The sequence below is a fragment of the Phocoena phocoena genome, chromosome 14 (assembly GCF_963924675.1).
Source record: "Phocoena phocoena chromosome 14, mPhoPho1.1, whole genome shotgun sequence".
Lineage (NCBI taxonomy): Eukaryota > Metazoa > Chordata > Mammalia > Artiodactyla > Phocoenidae > Phocoena > Phocoena phocoena.
In genome coordinates, this window is record NC_089232.1 from 38,946,513 (window position 1) to 38,963,797 (window position 17,285).

The 17,285-nt window shown below is 33.0% G+C and overlaps 1 protein-coding gene across 1 annotated transcript in view; it reads left to right on the plus strand.

Moving 5' to 3' along the window:
• Nucleotides 1–17,285, plus strand: part of USP34 (ubiquitin specific peptidase 34) — a 184,399-nt gene that overhangs the window by 106,139 nt on the left and 60,975 nt on the right. Inside the window, 8 exon segments of the mRNA XM_065891660.1 lie at nt 1,192–1,392; nt 3,964–4,046; nt 7,815–7,855; nt 7,995–8,119; nt 9,220–9,372; nt 10,358–10,462; nt 12,679–12,734; nt 12,832–12,952. Coding sequence (XP_065747732.1) covers nt 1,192–1,392; nt 3,964–4,046; nt 7,815–7,855; nt 7,995–8,119; nt 9,220–9,372; nt 10,358–10,462; nt 12,679–12,734; nt 12,832–12,952 — 885 coding nt within the window.

Genomic DNA, 17,285 nt, shown 5'->3' on the forward strand with positions numbered 1-17,285 from the left:
CAAGCAGGGTCTACTGTTCGCACGGGCTTCTCATTGTGGTGGCTTCTCTTGTTGTGGAGCCCAGGCTCTAGGCGCGTGGGCTTCAGTAGTTGTGCACGCAGGCTCAGTAGTTGTGGCACACGGGCTTAGTTGCTCTGTGGCATGTGGGATCTTCCCGGACCAGGGATGGAACCCGTGTCCCCTGCAATGGCAGGTGGATTCTTAACCACTCTGCCACCAGGGAAGCCCCCTGTTTTTTTTTTTTCTTTGTAAAGAACTATAAGACTTTTTTTCCTTAATCAGTTGGACAAGTTTTTTGGTCAGGTATATGTATTAGGAATATTTGCATTCAATGTGTAGCTTGCTTTTTCTTTATATTTACAGTATCTTTTAAGCAGAGAAGTTTTAAATTTTAACAAAATTTATATCCTAGCTAAGAAATCATTTTTCCAAGGTCACAGAGATTTTCTCCTGTGTGTTCTTCTGTAAGTTTTATAGTTATCTTTTACATTTAGGTCTGTGTTATATTTTGAGTTAACTTTTGTATATGTAGAGTGAGGTTGAGGTTTTATTTTATTTTTTCCATATGGCTCTCCAATTTTTCTAGCACTGTTTGTTGAAAAGACTTTTTTTCTCACTGAAATTTCCTGGTACTTTTCTTGAAAATCAATTATATAGTATTGCTATGTTTCTTGGCATATTGGTATAGTTATAACACTTAGTAGTGGTATTAGGAAAAGAGGAGAACAAGGACCATTGAAGGGAAAGCTCTGAAGCTCTCATACATAGGTGATATTCTTATTAATTTATTTGAAGGAATTGCTTTATTTAAAAAATTTTAAAGTAGAGCTTTAAATCAGAAATTTTACTTTTCATACTAAACAGTATTTTACTGATGAAATGCTTGTTTTATTTTAAATATACATATATACAGTGCAGATTTTTCAGTTGAATAATTTTCTAGAATTATTGAGAATTGCTTTCACTCCCAAATAGCAGAGTATATGCCACTTAGGTGGAGAGACAGCTTCCAGTATTTTTGCTCTCAATGCTGATTTTGTAGGTAAATATCTTTATTATTATTTTAATAATTTTAAAAATTGTAGTACATTGCGAGCAATATTTTTTAAATCCTGTATATCTCTATTACATATATTTGTATGATTCTTTCATGATAGAAATGCAAAAATGATATTTTCTTCTTATTCACAGTGGCAGCTAGACTGTCTTGCTTGCTTGCTGAAGTTAATATGCCAGTTTGCAGTAGATCCATCCGATTTGGATTTAGCTTATCATGATGTCTTTGCCTGGGCTGGTATAGCAGAAAGCCATAGGAAAAGAACATGGCCTGGGAAATCGAGAAAGGCTGCTGGTGATCATGCCAAGGGTCTTCATATACCAAGATTAACAGAGGTAAAGTACAAAAGTCACCATGTAGTAATAAATTTTATTTGTCTTCTAAGAGAGCTTGTATATTTTTGTTTTTACAAAATGAATAATGTCTATGAGATGCTATCCTAGATTACCACAGTATGACCTAACAGCAGAAGCAATGCCTTCATTTTAAAGCAGTAGAAATTACGAAGCAGTAATACTTTTCAGTTCATCATCCAAAATGCAGGAGTGCATTAATTTTGTGCCATTTTAATGTTATCTAACTGTAGGATTGAATTCATTAGTTGGTCTCAGTAATTTTTATACTGAGTGTATCAGGGTCCATTCAGGAAAACAAACCACACTAGGTATTTCAACAGAGTAAATTTAAAATTGAGAACTGGTTTTACACATCTGTGTTGGAGGGCTAAAAATGAAAAATGGAATGTTGAGGTAATGTGGGCAAGTAGCCATTCACCACCCCTAGGGTTTGAGGAATATATGTAAAAGGTTGTGGTTATGTAAAAGGTTGTGGTTATCAGGAATGAGAAGCTTATAGGAGGGATCCTGTTGAACTGGAGTTTAGGCCTCCGAGGAAGTGGTTCTGTTACTGCTTCTGAAATCATTTGCCTCTTCTGGTTAAAATACTTATGGAACAATGTTAACAGAAAAAGCAGGGGAAATTCCCTGGCTGTCAAGTGGTTAGGGCTCCACGCTTTCACTGCCAAGGGCCTGGGTTCAATCCCTGGTCAGGGACTAAGATCCCACGAGCCGCATGGTGCGGCCAAAACAAACAAAAAAAAAAAAGAAAGAAAATGCAAGGAAGTAATCTCTCTAGTATCCCACGTTGACAGACCCAATAGAAAGCCAGCTGGCAGAGGAGAAATTTAGTTTATAATGTACCAGCCCTAGTGTCACAGAGCAAGTATCAATACATAGTATGGTAGGTTTAGAGCCAAACAAAAATGGCACAATAACCAATGCATCCAGCAATAAAATTAAAATTCTTTTTGGCTGTGGATTCTGTTATTCATGTGATCATATATTTGCCCTTCCAGTGTCTCTGTTAGTGAACTGGGAACTGGGGAGAGATGAAGATGAGTTTTTACTTAATCGCTTCTTCATTTTGTAACCATTTGAGGACAGCAGCTTACCTCATACCCGCTCCAGAAACACCACAGTAATGAGTTGTTACTGATAGAGAAATAAAATACACATACTCATATATGGCATTTTAAAATAATTGGCTAGTTTTTTTTTTAACAAATTTATGCAAGTACATAATTACTGAAAACAATTTAGAATGTACAAGTGAGGGAATTCTTTGGCAGTCCAGTGGTCAGGACTCTGCGCTTTCATTGCCGAGGGCCCAGGTTCGATCCCTGGTCAGGGAGCTAAGGTCTCGCAAGCTGTGGCGTGGCCAAAAAAAAAAAAAAAAAAAAGAAAATACAAGTGAACCTTTCCCAAAGTCATATAGGTCACTACCATTAATAGCTCTATGTGTTAATCTTTTTATGTGCATATTTTTTCTTATGCGTATGCCAATGTTACATTTTTATAGTTTAGAAAAAGAGCATACAGTATATATATTTTTCCTTTGTTTATCATAATATTTAATTAGAGCTTAGAAGGTATATCTAAGCTATTTGGGGGGAAATTTTTGTTACCCTAATTCTGGAGACAAAGTCATGCACTAGTAAGGAAGAACACTAATTCTTTTAATAATTTACTATCATTCATTATTTCGTTTGTTCTCCTTTAATAGCCTTTTAGAAGGTTCAGGATCCAAATTGAACTTCCAATTCCAGCCTAAATATAGCTTTTCTTAAAACTCTTCTTATTTTGCCAGGCACAGGTTTAGTTGCTGCTTCCTTCTGTTGCTCATTTGGCACATTGCATATAATTGTGTTACAGTGCTTTTGATGTTTTCTGCTGCACTGGGCTAACTTCCCCAGGATGGGAACAGTGCTTTTATAAAATTAGTGCCCAGAATGGGTTCTGACCTGCAGAAGGGATTCAGTAGTTCTTTATTAAGTTAGCAAATATTTTTATCCACTATATAGATGAAGAACTAGAACCTAGAAATTCAGTATTTATTAGAGTCATACAGCTTGAAAGTTAGCAAACTAAATGTTGAACCTCAAGGTTTTTAATCTGGAATCCATGTTTGGTATCTGTGGTATATTATATTGCTTTTCTATGTTTATTTCAGAGTGGTTGAGGAATCTGCCACTGCTTGGCATTTTTTTTCTTATTTCAAAACTGAAAAAGGTTACTTCACCTACCACCCAAAAAAACCACTGACTTGTGTAATACATAATATTTTTACTCTATTGGGTGACATGCAGATAATCTGTGGCTCAAATAGAAAGGATTTGCCTGTGTATTTCTAAATTTTTAATATTTTCTTTTTAAAGTTGCTATTCTGAGGTTTCTCTATAAAAGTCTGGTTTTCTAATATTTAATATTTTTACAATATTTTCCAATAACCATTTTTAGAATATTCCTATCCTTTTATAAATAAAATCAAAGTAATTTGGAGTCTGGTTTAAAACGCAGTTCTGTGTTATAGTGTATTTATAGATTTTTTTTAATGTTTTTATTTTAAAGGTATTTCTTGTTCTTGTCCAAGGAACCAGTTTGATTCAGCGACTTATGTCTGTTGCTTATACGTATGATAATCTGGCTCCTAGGTATGAAGTTTTTACATAATTTATGATTGTATGTATTTAGAGTAAGAATACAGTGTTTTAAATTTTTAATTTGAAAAAAATTTGAAACCTAACAGAAAAATTGTTAGGGTGTTTTAGTGAACTCTCATATCATTCATGTGGATTTGCATATTGTTATCAACATTTTGCCAGTTTTTATCGAATGATCATGAGCACGCATTTTCTGTGGGTGTCCCCAAGCACACGTTTATTTACATATCCTGAATCTTGTAAGAGTTCAGACATTATGATCACTTACTGATAAATAGTTTGATGTGTATCTCCTAAGTCCAAGGACAACTTCCTAACAACTATAGTAAGATACTCAAATTTAGAAAACTTAACATTGATATAATATTATCTAACATATAGTCCATACTCAAATTGTCCCATTAATATTTTTATAGCAATTTTTTTCCTCGTCTAGGATCACGTACTGCATTTGATAGTCATATTTCTTCCATTTCCTTTAATTGGGGATACTTTCTTAGCCTTTCTTTCATGATACAGACATTTCTGAGTATCACAAGCCAATTCTTCTATAAAGCCTTTTATTTTAGGTTTTCCTGATTGTTCCTCACAATCAGATTCAGACTATACATTTTAGCAGGAATACTCCATTAGTAACGTATCTTTCCCAGTACATCCCAGTGATATCAGTTTGTCCTATTATTAGCGATATTAATTTTGATCAGTTAATCTGGTTTCCTCCAGGTTTCTCTACAATGAAGTTTCTGATTTTTCTAATTAAAAGTAACCTATGGGAAGATAATTTGCAACTGTTTAAATTTCCTGCTTCTCATAAAACTTATTCATTTACTTTTAGCATTCAGTGATGATTCTTGCCTGAATTAAATATTAGTATAATGTTTGGAAACTAGTGATTTTCTAACTCTTACCATTCATTTTATGTTTATTAGTTGACATTCTGTCGTGACGAAGAGCTTTCTCTTCATTTTATTTAGTTAGTATCAATTTAGATGTTTTTCATTCAATGTAATTCATTACTGTTACTATTCACTTTGCTCAAATTATACCTTAGTTGACATCTTCAAGTTTGTTCATGTGTCCTTTGGCTATGTCCCCATTATTTGGGTGGAGGGGAAGAGTACTCCCCCCCGCCCCCCGCCCCCTCGTCATTTTAAGATCTTCCGGGCTTCCAGTTTCCCCTGCCTTAGTTGTTGAATCAGCATTTCTTTAAGAAACCCTAGTTCCTTTTGGTGGGGAACCTGCAAAATATAGTATCATTGCTCCTAGAGTTTCCTTGCTTCTAGGCCCTCAATAGATAAAGCTGGAAATATGTGTATAAGAATATAGTTTAAACGTGTAATATGATTTCATTTATTTGGGCTACATTGGAGACTTTTTTTTTAAATGGTCAAAATTTTAATAATGTATAAATGATAGTTGCTCATACATGAGGACCTGACTGTGTATGCCTCAAATAATCACATAAATTATGTTAAAGTGTGTAGAATTAATTTCCAAGTCCTGTATTCTGTAGGTGTTTATTTTGGGCTGAAGTTTGCCATTGTTAACTGATTTACAAAGCTAATATAAACACATTTCAAAGTGCTTAACGTTATTTATGGCTAACAGTTATCTGTTTTTAGATGCTTTTAAAAGTCACCTTCATAAGCAATGGTTGCATATAAGTAGCATGATTATTTTAAGATTATTTCTTGTTTAATGTATCTTTCTTTAGTGTCTGTCTCAGTTGATTCACATTCATAACTCGATCAACATGTGCTCTACCCCACTGGACGTATAGTTCTATACGAACTATATCTGATTTTGCTCACCATTATATTATCAGTGCCAGGCACCTTACCTCATTATTTATAAAACTTATGAATGGATAATGTGGGGAAACAAAGAAAGTGCTATAACATGACCTTGGTTTGTATGATAAAATACATTTTATACGCCAAGTAACAGTGACTCTCCAGTTAAATAATTCTTAACTCTTCCTCCTTGTCCTCTAACACAGCAGTCCCCAACCTTTTTGGCACCAGGGACCGTTTTCATGGAAGACAATTTTTCTACAGACCGGTGTGTGGGGGGTGGTGGTTCAGGCGGTAATGTGAGCAGTGGGGAGCCCCACATGAAGCTTTGTTCGCTCTCTGTTCACCTCCTGCTGTGCGGCCCAGTTCCTAACAGGATGTGGACTGGTATGGGTCCGTGGACCGGGGGTTGGGACCCCCGTTCTAACACACATTCTATATACCTCACTATCCCACACGCCACAATATATTGATTAACAAGGCAGTTCAGTGACTGCTCTGGTCTGCTTTTATTTCTTTAGAATTAAGAAATGTTCACTTGACTCTTAACCTCACACAATGAAAAATATGCGAGTTTGATACCAGCTGCTGCTGTTCAAGCTGGTTCACTGCGACAGTTCTTATTTCTATTCTACCAGTTCCATTCTTAAAGATCTCATTACAGTCTTTGTAATGTGAGGGCCCCCGACCCCCCACCTCCAATCTTTGTGTTTTTTTGACTCCTGTTCCTGCACCATTGTCTTTTCATAAGCCTCCACCTTCAGTTTATATGGTCCTGGGAGGTTTGTATCAATTAAGATAGCTAAAATGAACTTTTTGCCTGTTATCAAAATCTTCTAATGCTACATATTTAAAAGGTAGATTGGGAGGTTGCTCTTGGTAAAGTTAAATATATGAAACCAATATGATAAAAGTTAAACATGAAATATGGCCAAATATTAGATTTATAAGTGTTAACTTTTTAGTACCTTTTACTTTAAATCAATAATATGGATGAGTCTTGCTCTTTCAGATTTTCATAGGTGTTTTGTTAATTATAACAAAGTAGGTATCTAGAGATCAGTGCTTTTTTTTTAAAAACAGTTTATTTGTAAGGTGAATACTAAATCCCTATATGCTGGTTTTATTAAAATGAAAGTTTTTAATGTTTAGTTTTCTTTAAATTGAGGTAATACATTTTCCATTGAAATTACTACAAGTATCAAGGGGAAAAAATAGAGGTGAAGTAATATATAATTAAATTAGTTATTTTTCTCTACTTTTCAATAATTTGCTTTTAACCATTCCTGATGAAAATTGACATTAACAATACAAAAGGAAGGGCATTTTATGTCATTGTATGTTTTTTTTTTCTTTTGTGAGTCGTATCTTTCTATTAGAGTAGAATATAATGTCGTTTCAGACACTGTAACATTTAGAGCCAGAAAGAATATTTCATATGCCACAGATTAAGATTAAACTCACATTTCTAATAGTACGTACTGACTGTTTTACTCAGCTAGCTCCTAGAATATATTTATGTCCTAACTTTTTTGTTTTATATTCATCTTATCTCCCCTGATAGGCTGTAAACTCCAGGAGGCCAAGGACTACTGCATAAGGGTGTTTTTTTTTTTAGGAGTCTGAAGTTTAGACTCTAAACCATTATAACCTTTCTCTTTGTAAGCCATGTCACTTTAGAAACCAAATCTTTAAGCACTTTTTGAGAGTTCACTTAAGTCAATATGGGATTCACTCACATTTTGTTTATTAAATTGAAACACTCATTTAATGTTTGCTATAATAAGATTTTGCCAGTGATTCTTTAAATTAAAAATGAAGACCATAGGAAAATAAATTAGCAGCTTTCATAAAATCTAATCTTTTGGGGGGCAGGGAAAGTTAAAGGATATGTAGTAAGAAATTGAGTTATTTTTAGTTCGTTGCTGAATTTAATTACTGCTGGTGGTGTGTTTTTACTTTGCAGAGTTTTGAAAGCTCAGTCTGATCACAGGTCTAGACATGAAGGTAAGGGTTCCACAAAGTTAATTTTTAATAAAGATTTGGATGACTGGTTATATCTATATATAATATCTTTAATAATGAACATTTTGTTTTCATCATGCACAAGCCTTTATAGTAATTTTTTTTTCCAATTTTTCTGTAGTTTCACATTATTCAATGTGGCTCTTGGTGAGTTGGGCTCATTGCTGTTCTTTAGTGAAATCTAGCCTTGCTGACAGTGATCATTTACAAGACTGGCTAAAAAAATTGACTCTCCTTATTCCTGAGGTAAGCTAAAGGTTGAAGATTAGTACTACTCTTCATATTTTTTCTTATTAGCGTCGATGATAAAAAGAGCTAATGGAAACAAATGAACATGATTCCATAAATATATCCTGTTGCCTGGAAGGTACTTAATAATCCTTTAAGATCTAGAGTGTTTTGAGCTATGTACACTTAAGTGTGAACATTAAATATTTTGTGGCATTCATATTTGTCTTTTTCTGCAATATTTGTTAACAGTGATTCTTTTGTTTTGGGTTTTTTTAATTGTTTTTTTTCCTCAGGGTTGAGAAGGATTTCAGCAATTATTTATTTATTATTATTATCATTATTTTTGTAATTTACATTTTAGAGAAGTTTCTTTTACTTTTTCTATTTGAGTGTATCCTTAGATGCAAGAGAGACAATATATTTCCTTTTGATTTCAGTGTTGACACTGAAGTCAACATAATTTTCACCAATCGTATCTTGATGTTACTCACCATATTCCTGAATGAAATAGTATAAACACACTAATACACTTAGCCACGATATTCATGTCTTTTTTAGAGAACATTTTCTAATATTATTAGCTTTGTATTGAATGCATATGTATTCTTGTTCTGGCTCTGTCCCAGGTAACTGTTGTGACACTTGGACAAGATTCTAAAATCTGTAAAATGTTTTGGGTTAAGTACTTTCCAAGTTGCTTCTAGTTCTGAAAATACTGGGTTAGCCAAAAAGTTTGTTCAGGTTTTTCCATAGCATCTTACAGAAAAACTCAGACGAACTTTTTGGCCAACCCAATATTTTTCCTGTTAATTAATCGTGTAAATAAATTATTATCCTTTTCTCAATCCTTTTTGTATTTGTCTGTTCTTGTATTTACTTGGTTTGCTTTTATGACCATATTGGGAATTTCTGAAATGTTTTTACATATTACCGTATACTTTGGGGTACTTCATTTGATCATGTATTATTTAGATGCATGAGTATGTGATCAGGACATTGTGTTTTAAAACATGTTACTAAAGAAGCCATCTAACATGTTATTTCTGCCAACATATTAACCTTAAGATTAACTTCTTAATACTAACTCAGACTATCTTTGGAACTTTTTCATTTAGACTGCAGTCCGTCATGAATCTTGCAATGGTCTTTATAAGTTATCTCTGTCAGGGCTGGATGGAGGAGACTCAATCAATCGCTCTTTTCTGCTACTGGCTGCCTCAACATTGCTGAAATTTCTTCCAGATGCTCAAGCACTCAAACCTATCAGGGTAAAGATTTTACTGTGTTCAGGAGCAATTTCTATTTCTGCCATTTCATTTGCCCCAAGTTTATCGTTGTATTGTCCTTGCAAGTAATTTTGAGTACCTGTTTACTATCTGTAGTTTTCACCAGGAGGATGGTAGTTATATGTAATAGTTCCTAAAGTGGCAGCATTGTGACATATTGTGTCCATGTTACACCTAGGGATAGATCCTGTGTTCTTGGGTTCAGCTGTGTGGGATCTCTCATGGATATTGTTTTGGAAATAACATTTGTCCTTACTAGGTTCTGAGCCTTGTGTTAATAAGTTGAATGATAGAAACATCATAAATGTAGCTTTCTTCTTATTCAGTCACAGTTGTTTTATTTTTATCTTTATGATACTCAGAATTTTCAGTTTTCTTCCTTGTTCCCATGTATACACTAACACTAGCCTTATAAAAGCCTTCTACCCCATAACAAATACAGGGTCCATTAATAAGTAAATTTTACTAATCCCAGAAATATGATGCATTGTAGGATTTACGTTTTTCTTCTCCATATTTACCGTCTGTCATTGACTATGTAAGAAATGTAATGTGTTCTTTATTTTTCAGCTTTCAAAGCTATAATAGACCATTGTATGTGGGTAGATTTATATATACTCATTTTCTGTAGGTTTCTTTTGTTTCCACATTTTCATTGAATTTTTAGTTGGCACTACATTATTTAGTATTATACATTATTCATATCTTTTCCAAGTAGGTTATAAGGAATTTCAGAGTACTGTTTTTTTGAAAGTTCTCTTATTATTCACTTACATACATAGTTGTTCTAATTTTACAGACACTAGGAGTATTCTCTCCATTTTGGGGGGTTAAATTTTGAAAACTGTTTAGTTTGTAGGGATTTAATTTTTTTTTAATAAAGCTTGTAGTTTTTAAAATGTATTATAATTTTAAGTTATTTTCCCCTTTTAAACTATTTTCACAAGTTAAAATTTTTTTTTAATAGATAGATGATTATGAAGAAGAACCAATGTTAAAACCTGGATGTAAAGAATATTTTTGGTTGTTGTGCAAATTAGTTGACAACATACATATAAAGGATGCTAGTCAGGTATGTTCAGAAAGTTACACATTAACTTGTTAATAGAGATGTATTATGCACTTGTATGTTCATGAATTTATAGGTCGTTATCATTAAGGACATTTTTATCAATCTGTAATGAGTTGAAAATGTCATAATTTTTCTACTCTGTTCGTACCTTTTTGTTCTGCTCTAATTTCTTTCTTCTTTTTACTCTGATCTTAGTTGAAATGTCTTCATTTGGTACTTACAAGTAGTTTCCTGTGTCTTGTAAGATTTGTGGATATAAAATCTTATTTGGAATGTGAAATTTAGACTTTAAATATACAGCTTTCTGTAGTAGCAAGTGGATTCTGAGAATGTAAAATAAAGTTGCAATTCAAATAGAAATTACTTTAAGCTAAAGAAACACTGTCAGTTTGCTGATCTACTAATTTTCTTATATGAGACTAAAATGATACTTCTATCCAAAGAAATACTTAAAACAAGTTTATTTCAGAGACAAACTTGCCACATAAAAACTTTTATTTTTTCTTTTTATAAATTTAGTAAGCTAAAATACATCTAATTGATCTCAGAAAAATGAGAAATGCTTGAAAAAGATACATTTAAATATTTAGGAAACCTTTTCTGTCATTTTTTTTCATGTATTTCCATCAAAGTCCAGTATATACACTTTATATTTTAAGAATCCTATCGTGTTTGAACATCCTACTTTTAAGGAACAGTTTACATCTGAATTCTTATTTTACTTTTCATTTAAGAAATAATTATAAAAATTAATATTGAGCATATTTTCTTCCAGTTTTATTGAGTTATAATTGGCATACAGCACTGTGTAAGTTTAAGGTATATAGCATAATGACTTGACTTACACATATCATAAAATGATTACCACAATAAGTATAGTGAACATCATCTCATATTGATATAAAATTAAAGAAACGGAAAAAAAATATTTTTTCCTCGTGATGGGTACTTTACTCTCTCAACAACTTTTTTTTTAATTAATTAATTTATTTATTAATTTATGTTTTGGCTGCGTTGGGTCTTCGTTGCTGCACATGAGCTTTCTCTGGTTGTGGCGAGCTGGGGCTACTCTTTGTTGTGGTGCGCAGGCTTCTCATTGTGGTGGCTTCTCTTGTTGCGGAGCACAGGCTCTAGGCTCCCGGGCTTCAGTAGTTGTGGTTTGCGGGCTCTACAGCACAGGCTCAATAGTTGTGGCACACAGGCTTAGTTGCTCCATAGCATGTGAGATCTTCCCGGACCAGGGCGGGAACCCATGTCCCCTGCATTGACAGGTGGATTCTTAACCACTGTTCCACCAGGGAAGTCCTCAGTAACTTTTATATATATGTATATGTAAACATACAGCAGTGTTAATTACGTTTATCATGTTGTGCATTACCTCCTTAGTACTTATGTATCTTATATCTTTTGACTACCAATTCCAGTCCTCCCTCCCCCCCTCGAACATGTCTTAATGTATTTGACTTTATCCATAAAATGTTGATTCCAGATAGACATTGATTTTTTTTTAAACCTCTGGTTGCCTATTTAAAGTATGAATCTAATATTCTTGCTTGCTAGTCAAAGTAATTTTCCTACTTAGTGATCTGAATTTCTTTGAGAATCCTTTTTTTTTTTTTTGGCCTCACCATGTGGCTTGTAGGATGTTAGTTCCCCCACCAGGGATTGAGCCTGCACCCTTGGCGGTGAAAGCATGGAATCCTAACCACCCCTGGACCGCCAGGAAATTCCCTGGAATCCTCTTAAATTAAGTTCTGTTTTATAAAATCTGTTTTAATTTTGTTGCTCAGTTATAATGAGAATTAAAGCTCTCTGAAATGAACTGTGCATTTAAGTTTATTTCTAAAAGTAGTATTAGAAACAAAACTTGGTGAGTTGTATGGTTTGTTAATTACATCTCAGTAAAATTGTTAAAGAAAAAATAAGTCAAACCTAGTGTCTTCTCGTTAAATTACCGTGACTCATAATTTATTACCAATATTTCATTGATTCTTTTTTGAAGGACTATCAGTGATGTGTTTATAAGTATAATTTTATTGACATCATGTATAAGTAAAGAATAGTTATATATTATTTATAATTTAATTGGCATGTTAATGAATTTGGAGAACCAAATTCTTGTTACTTAAAAGGAAAGGATTTTTTGTTTTAATAGTATCTGAAATAGTGAACATAAAAATCTGTGTTTGAATTTTGTATTTTCTCTTTGTATTAAGACAACACTCCTCGACCTGGATGCTTTGGCACGACATTTAGCTGACTGTATTCGAAGGTAAAATTTGATGTGAAATTGACAGTTATATTGCTGAGAAAAGATAAAGAATGTAATTTTATGAACTGTCTTGTTTTGCTTGTATTCTTTTTTGTAGCAGGGAGATCCTTGATCATCAGGATGGTAATATAGAAGATGATGGGCTTACAGGACTCCTAAGGCTTGCAACAAGTGTTATTAAACACAAACCACCCTTTAAATTTTCAAGGGAAGGACAGGTTGGTAGTAAGACATCCAAGTATTTATATGAAATAAGATTGAACTTTTTTATATTGTTCCCTTGTATGTGGATATGTTAAATTTCCTTAAACATGCAAAAATGAAGTTTACCAGAACTTTATTACTGGCAGGAACAGTGAACTTTGAATAAGATGAATCCTAGAAATATGAATCTTAGTCTTGTTTTTAGAATGCAGAACAAGTTTTAATTACTATGACTGTATATAGAGAGGCAGTCTCTGCTTAATTGTAGATTTTTATAGAATTGAATATTTTGAATTAGTAACTTAACACAATGGAATTAATAAGTAGTCATTTTAGAGTACTTACTGGTTTCATTTCTTAAAGACCCATTTGATATAAAATCTATGATTGACTATTTTATAACACCTAATAACTCTATACCAACAAATGTCTAATTTCCTCTTTAGATTACATTATTTACTGTCATTGGCACTTTTGTCATTGCCTTCATTAAGGGAAGTTAGTTACGGTTTGGAGGATTGTTTTCTTGAGGTTACTGATTGTGTTAGGAAACACAGGAATAATGAAAAGAATGGAAGATTGTCCCCATGAGCGTAGGCTCAGGGATTCTTAAGATAAAGTTAAGGTGACAGTCTTATCTGTCTTAAATCTGTGCTACTACCCTTATTTCACAAAGCCCTGTTCTGTGGGTTTTCTCCTGGATCTTTTAAAATTTTTCTATTACACTCACTGGGAATAACTTGATTTATTTATAGTCTTGCTGGTTGAAGTCTTACGTTATATAAACCGATATGTAACTTTTATTCCAAAATATAAATGTATTAATTGATATTTCTGATAACATATCATTGTAAAGCAAAAGTCATTTTAAAGAAAAAAATTTTAAGGTACTGCTGACAAAAATATTCCTATATATTTTAATTTCATATGATATTTTGGTAATGGCCTTCCAGGACTTTCTATGCCTATATTAAATACATAGGTATATAATTTATATTATGAAAATACTATTCTGTGGTTTGTGTTATTCATTTAAAATGAATCCATCAAAAAAGAGAAAATACATTAAAAAGTTGAATACATAAAGAGAGAAATAATTTAATCTTTATTGACATTTATGTTGTTGGTAGCTGTAAAAAAAAAACTGCAGGGAACATCTTTGTATACCTGTTCCATTGTATACTCATATAAATTCTTAAGAGTAAATTTGATTCATTTTAATCAGAATACATCAATTTACAAAAGGCTCTATCAGTTTATACTCCCAGCCACACTGTGTAAGAATGCCACTTTCTCAGACATCCCCACATTCCTTACATGACAAGTCTTTGCCACTCTCGCTATTTTAGTTTTATTTCCTTGGTTATTGTTGAAGATGAGTGTCTTTTCATTTATGTATCGTCCACTTGTATTAACTTGCAATTTTCTGTTCATAATCTGCATGTATTCTTTTGTCATTTTTCTTACTTATTTTGGAAAGTTCTTTATTTTGAAAATATCAACTCTTTTCCTGTCACATATGTGCAGGAAATATTTCCAAAAGTTTTGTCTTCATTATTCGTATTTTTTTTAAGACCACCTGTTTTTTTTCCTTCTCTCTTTTGTTTATTGATTTATACAATTGATATCTTAGGCAAAATTTTTGAGCCCTTGTGAGGTAGATACTGTCATTAGACGCCATTTTGACAGATGATGAAACTAAGGCATAGACAGGTTAAACAACTTGCTTCACTGAGGACACTCAAGACTCTTTACTTGACCAAGCTTCTAACCACTAAGCAATACTGTCTGCAGGTGTTAAAACCTTAAATACACTGTTCTGTAATATGCTTTTTTCACCTACCTTATAGATTCTCCATATCAGTATATATAGAGTTAATTCATTCTTTGTAACAACTGCATAATATTCTTTTTCTGGAAAGATGTGATATATCTAACTAGCTTCCTAATGTTGAGCATTACCTTACACTACTATAAGTGATGTTGCAGGGAAAATGTTTATACATCCATCATTTAGGAAATCTGTAGGAAAAAATTCTAGAAGTAGAAGCTGGTTTACGAGGTATGTACCTTTGTGATTTTGGTCAGAATAACCATGATGCTCTCTGTGGAGGCTGAACTGATGTATGGTTCCACCTACAATGTCTGTGAGCCAAGTGCCAATTTTCCCACATTCCTACCAACCCAGTGTATTATCAAATTTAATTTCTGCTTGTCTGATAAGTGGAAACCATTCTCTTAGTTTTATTTTTCATTTTTTTGTAAGTATGAGTAAGGTTGAGCTTCTTTTCATGTGTTTGAAAGCCATTTATTTGTATTATCTTTTCTCTGACCTGCTCAAATCCTGTCCTCATTTTCCTTTCATGTATATACATGGTCCTTTTCTTGATAATTTGTAGAATTTTTGTATGGAGGAAATTGGCATATGTACTTGGATTTATTTCTGGACTTTCTTTTTCACTACAGATCTATTCATTCACCAATACCATATCCTAACTAAGTAGATTCACAGTTTTTAGTTAATATCTTGTAGAGATGGTCCATCTTCATTATTACTCCTTTTCAGAATTGTCCCGGTTGTTTATTTTTCCATACAAACTTTAGAATCAGTGTGTCTCATTCTTTCAAAAATTAAAATTCGGATACTTTTTAAATTGGGGTTGTGTTAAATTTATGGATTGATATAGAAAAATTGAAATTATATTAAATTGCCTATACAAGAACAGGATTTGTCTTCTTATTTATAGAAGACCATTGTTGTGTTTTTCAATTTAATGTTTTCATTTAGAATTTGAATTTTAGGAATTTTTAAATAAGGTTGTTCCTAGGGATTTTCTTTGTTAGGTATCATAAATGCACTCTTTTATTTTGTTTTCTGATGAGTTGTTTATGTGGAGTAAGGATTTTTGTGTGTGAATTTGTTGCAGGCCACCTTAAGTTCACTTACTGTTTGTAGAATTTTTTTCTCAGTTGTCTTTGTGTTTATCTTCAGTATTGTCTTTGATTTTTCATTTGTTTTTAGTTTATTGTCTTCGAGTAATTTTTTTACTCCTTCATTTTTAAGTCTTAACTCTCTCTGTTCTTTCACCTAATTTTGTCTAGAACCTCCAGAACAGTGTTAAATAATAGTTGTTTTTATTGTTTATTGTTTACTAATAGTTGTTTATTGAGAAGGTTTTAATGTTTGTGTAGTCAAAACTTTAGTTTCCCATTGTGTTTTTGGTGAGATCAGAAACCTTTAGAAGCTTTTTTGCAGGAGAGGTATGTGGTCTGAATTAACATTTTCAAAGCTTTACTCCTGTTCTAGGGGGAGATCTAGACTACAGGTAGAGAACTATGAAGGCAAGTGTGAGGGTTAGGGGTCCAATTAAGAAGTTTTGCAGAGGGATAATGATGAAAAGTGGTTGGACTTAGGATATTTATTGAAGATAGAATTCACAAGACTTAAATTTTGAGAAGATTGTGAGGTGGGAGAGAGAGAAACTAATCAAGAATGACTTCTCAATTTTAAGCCTGAGAAACTAAGTGAATGATAATGCCATTTACTAAGAAAGGGGAAATTTAGGATAGATAAGATTGGGGGGGATGGGGTATCAAAATCAGTAGTTCTATTTTGGACACGTTAAATTTGAAATGTCAATTCGGTATCCAAGTGCAGGTGCTTAAGGTAGTTGGTGTTGGTGTATTATTAAGAAGTCGTCCTTATCGCCAAGATACTAAAAATACCTGTGCTACTGTAATATTTTACTTTATTAATGTTTAAAAATTTCATCTAGAATTTATCGAGGAGTAACTGTTTTCCGTAAAGAGACTTATAGTAAATAATTTTAGGCTTGCCAGGCCACATACAATCTCCCTCACCACCACCGCTACTGCTGCTGCTGCTTCCTCTCCTTCCTTGCCTCTGCTTCCTCTTTCCTCTTCTTCCTCCCTTCTACTCCCTCTTCCCTTCTTCTAATTCCCCTTTAAGAGTATAAACCCCACTCTTATTTCTACTACCTTGTATAGTACCTAGCAAATATATGTTGAACAAATGGATGATTAAGACTCAGTCCTGATTCTTAAGAACTGACAATCTAATGGTTCATTTGTTCAGCAGGTAATTATTGAGAAGTCTGCCTTATGCAAAATTCGTATGTACCTTCACAAATAATATCATGATATTTGTAATTCATGGTAAAAAATAAGATCCATTAAAGGGATACGATCAGAGGTATGGAAGATCAGATAGTATTGATGGGATTAGGAAAGTCTTTGAGGAAAATAAAGCTTTTGTAACAAGGATAAAGTCCTTAAGTAGAAAAGTAAGGGAAACATTTAAGTCACAAAAGGAGTATGAATGAAAAA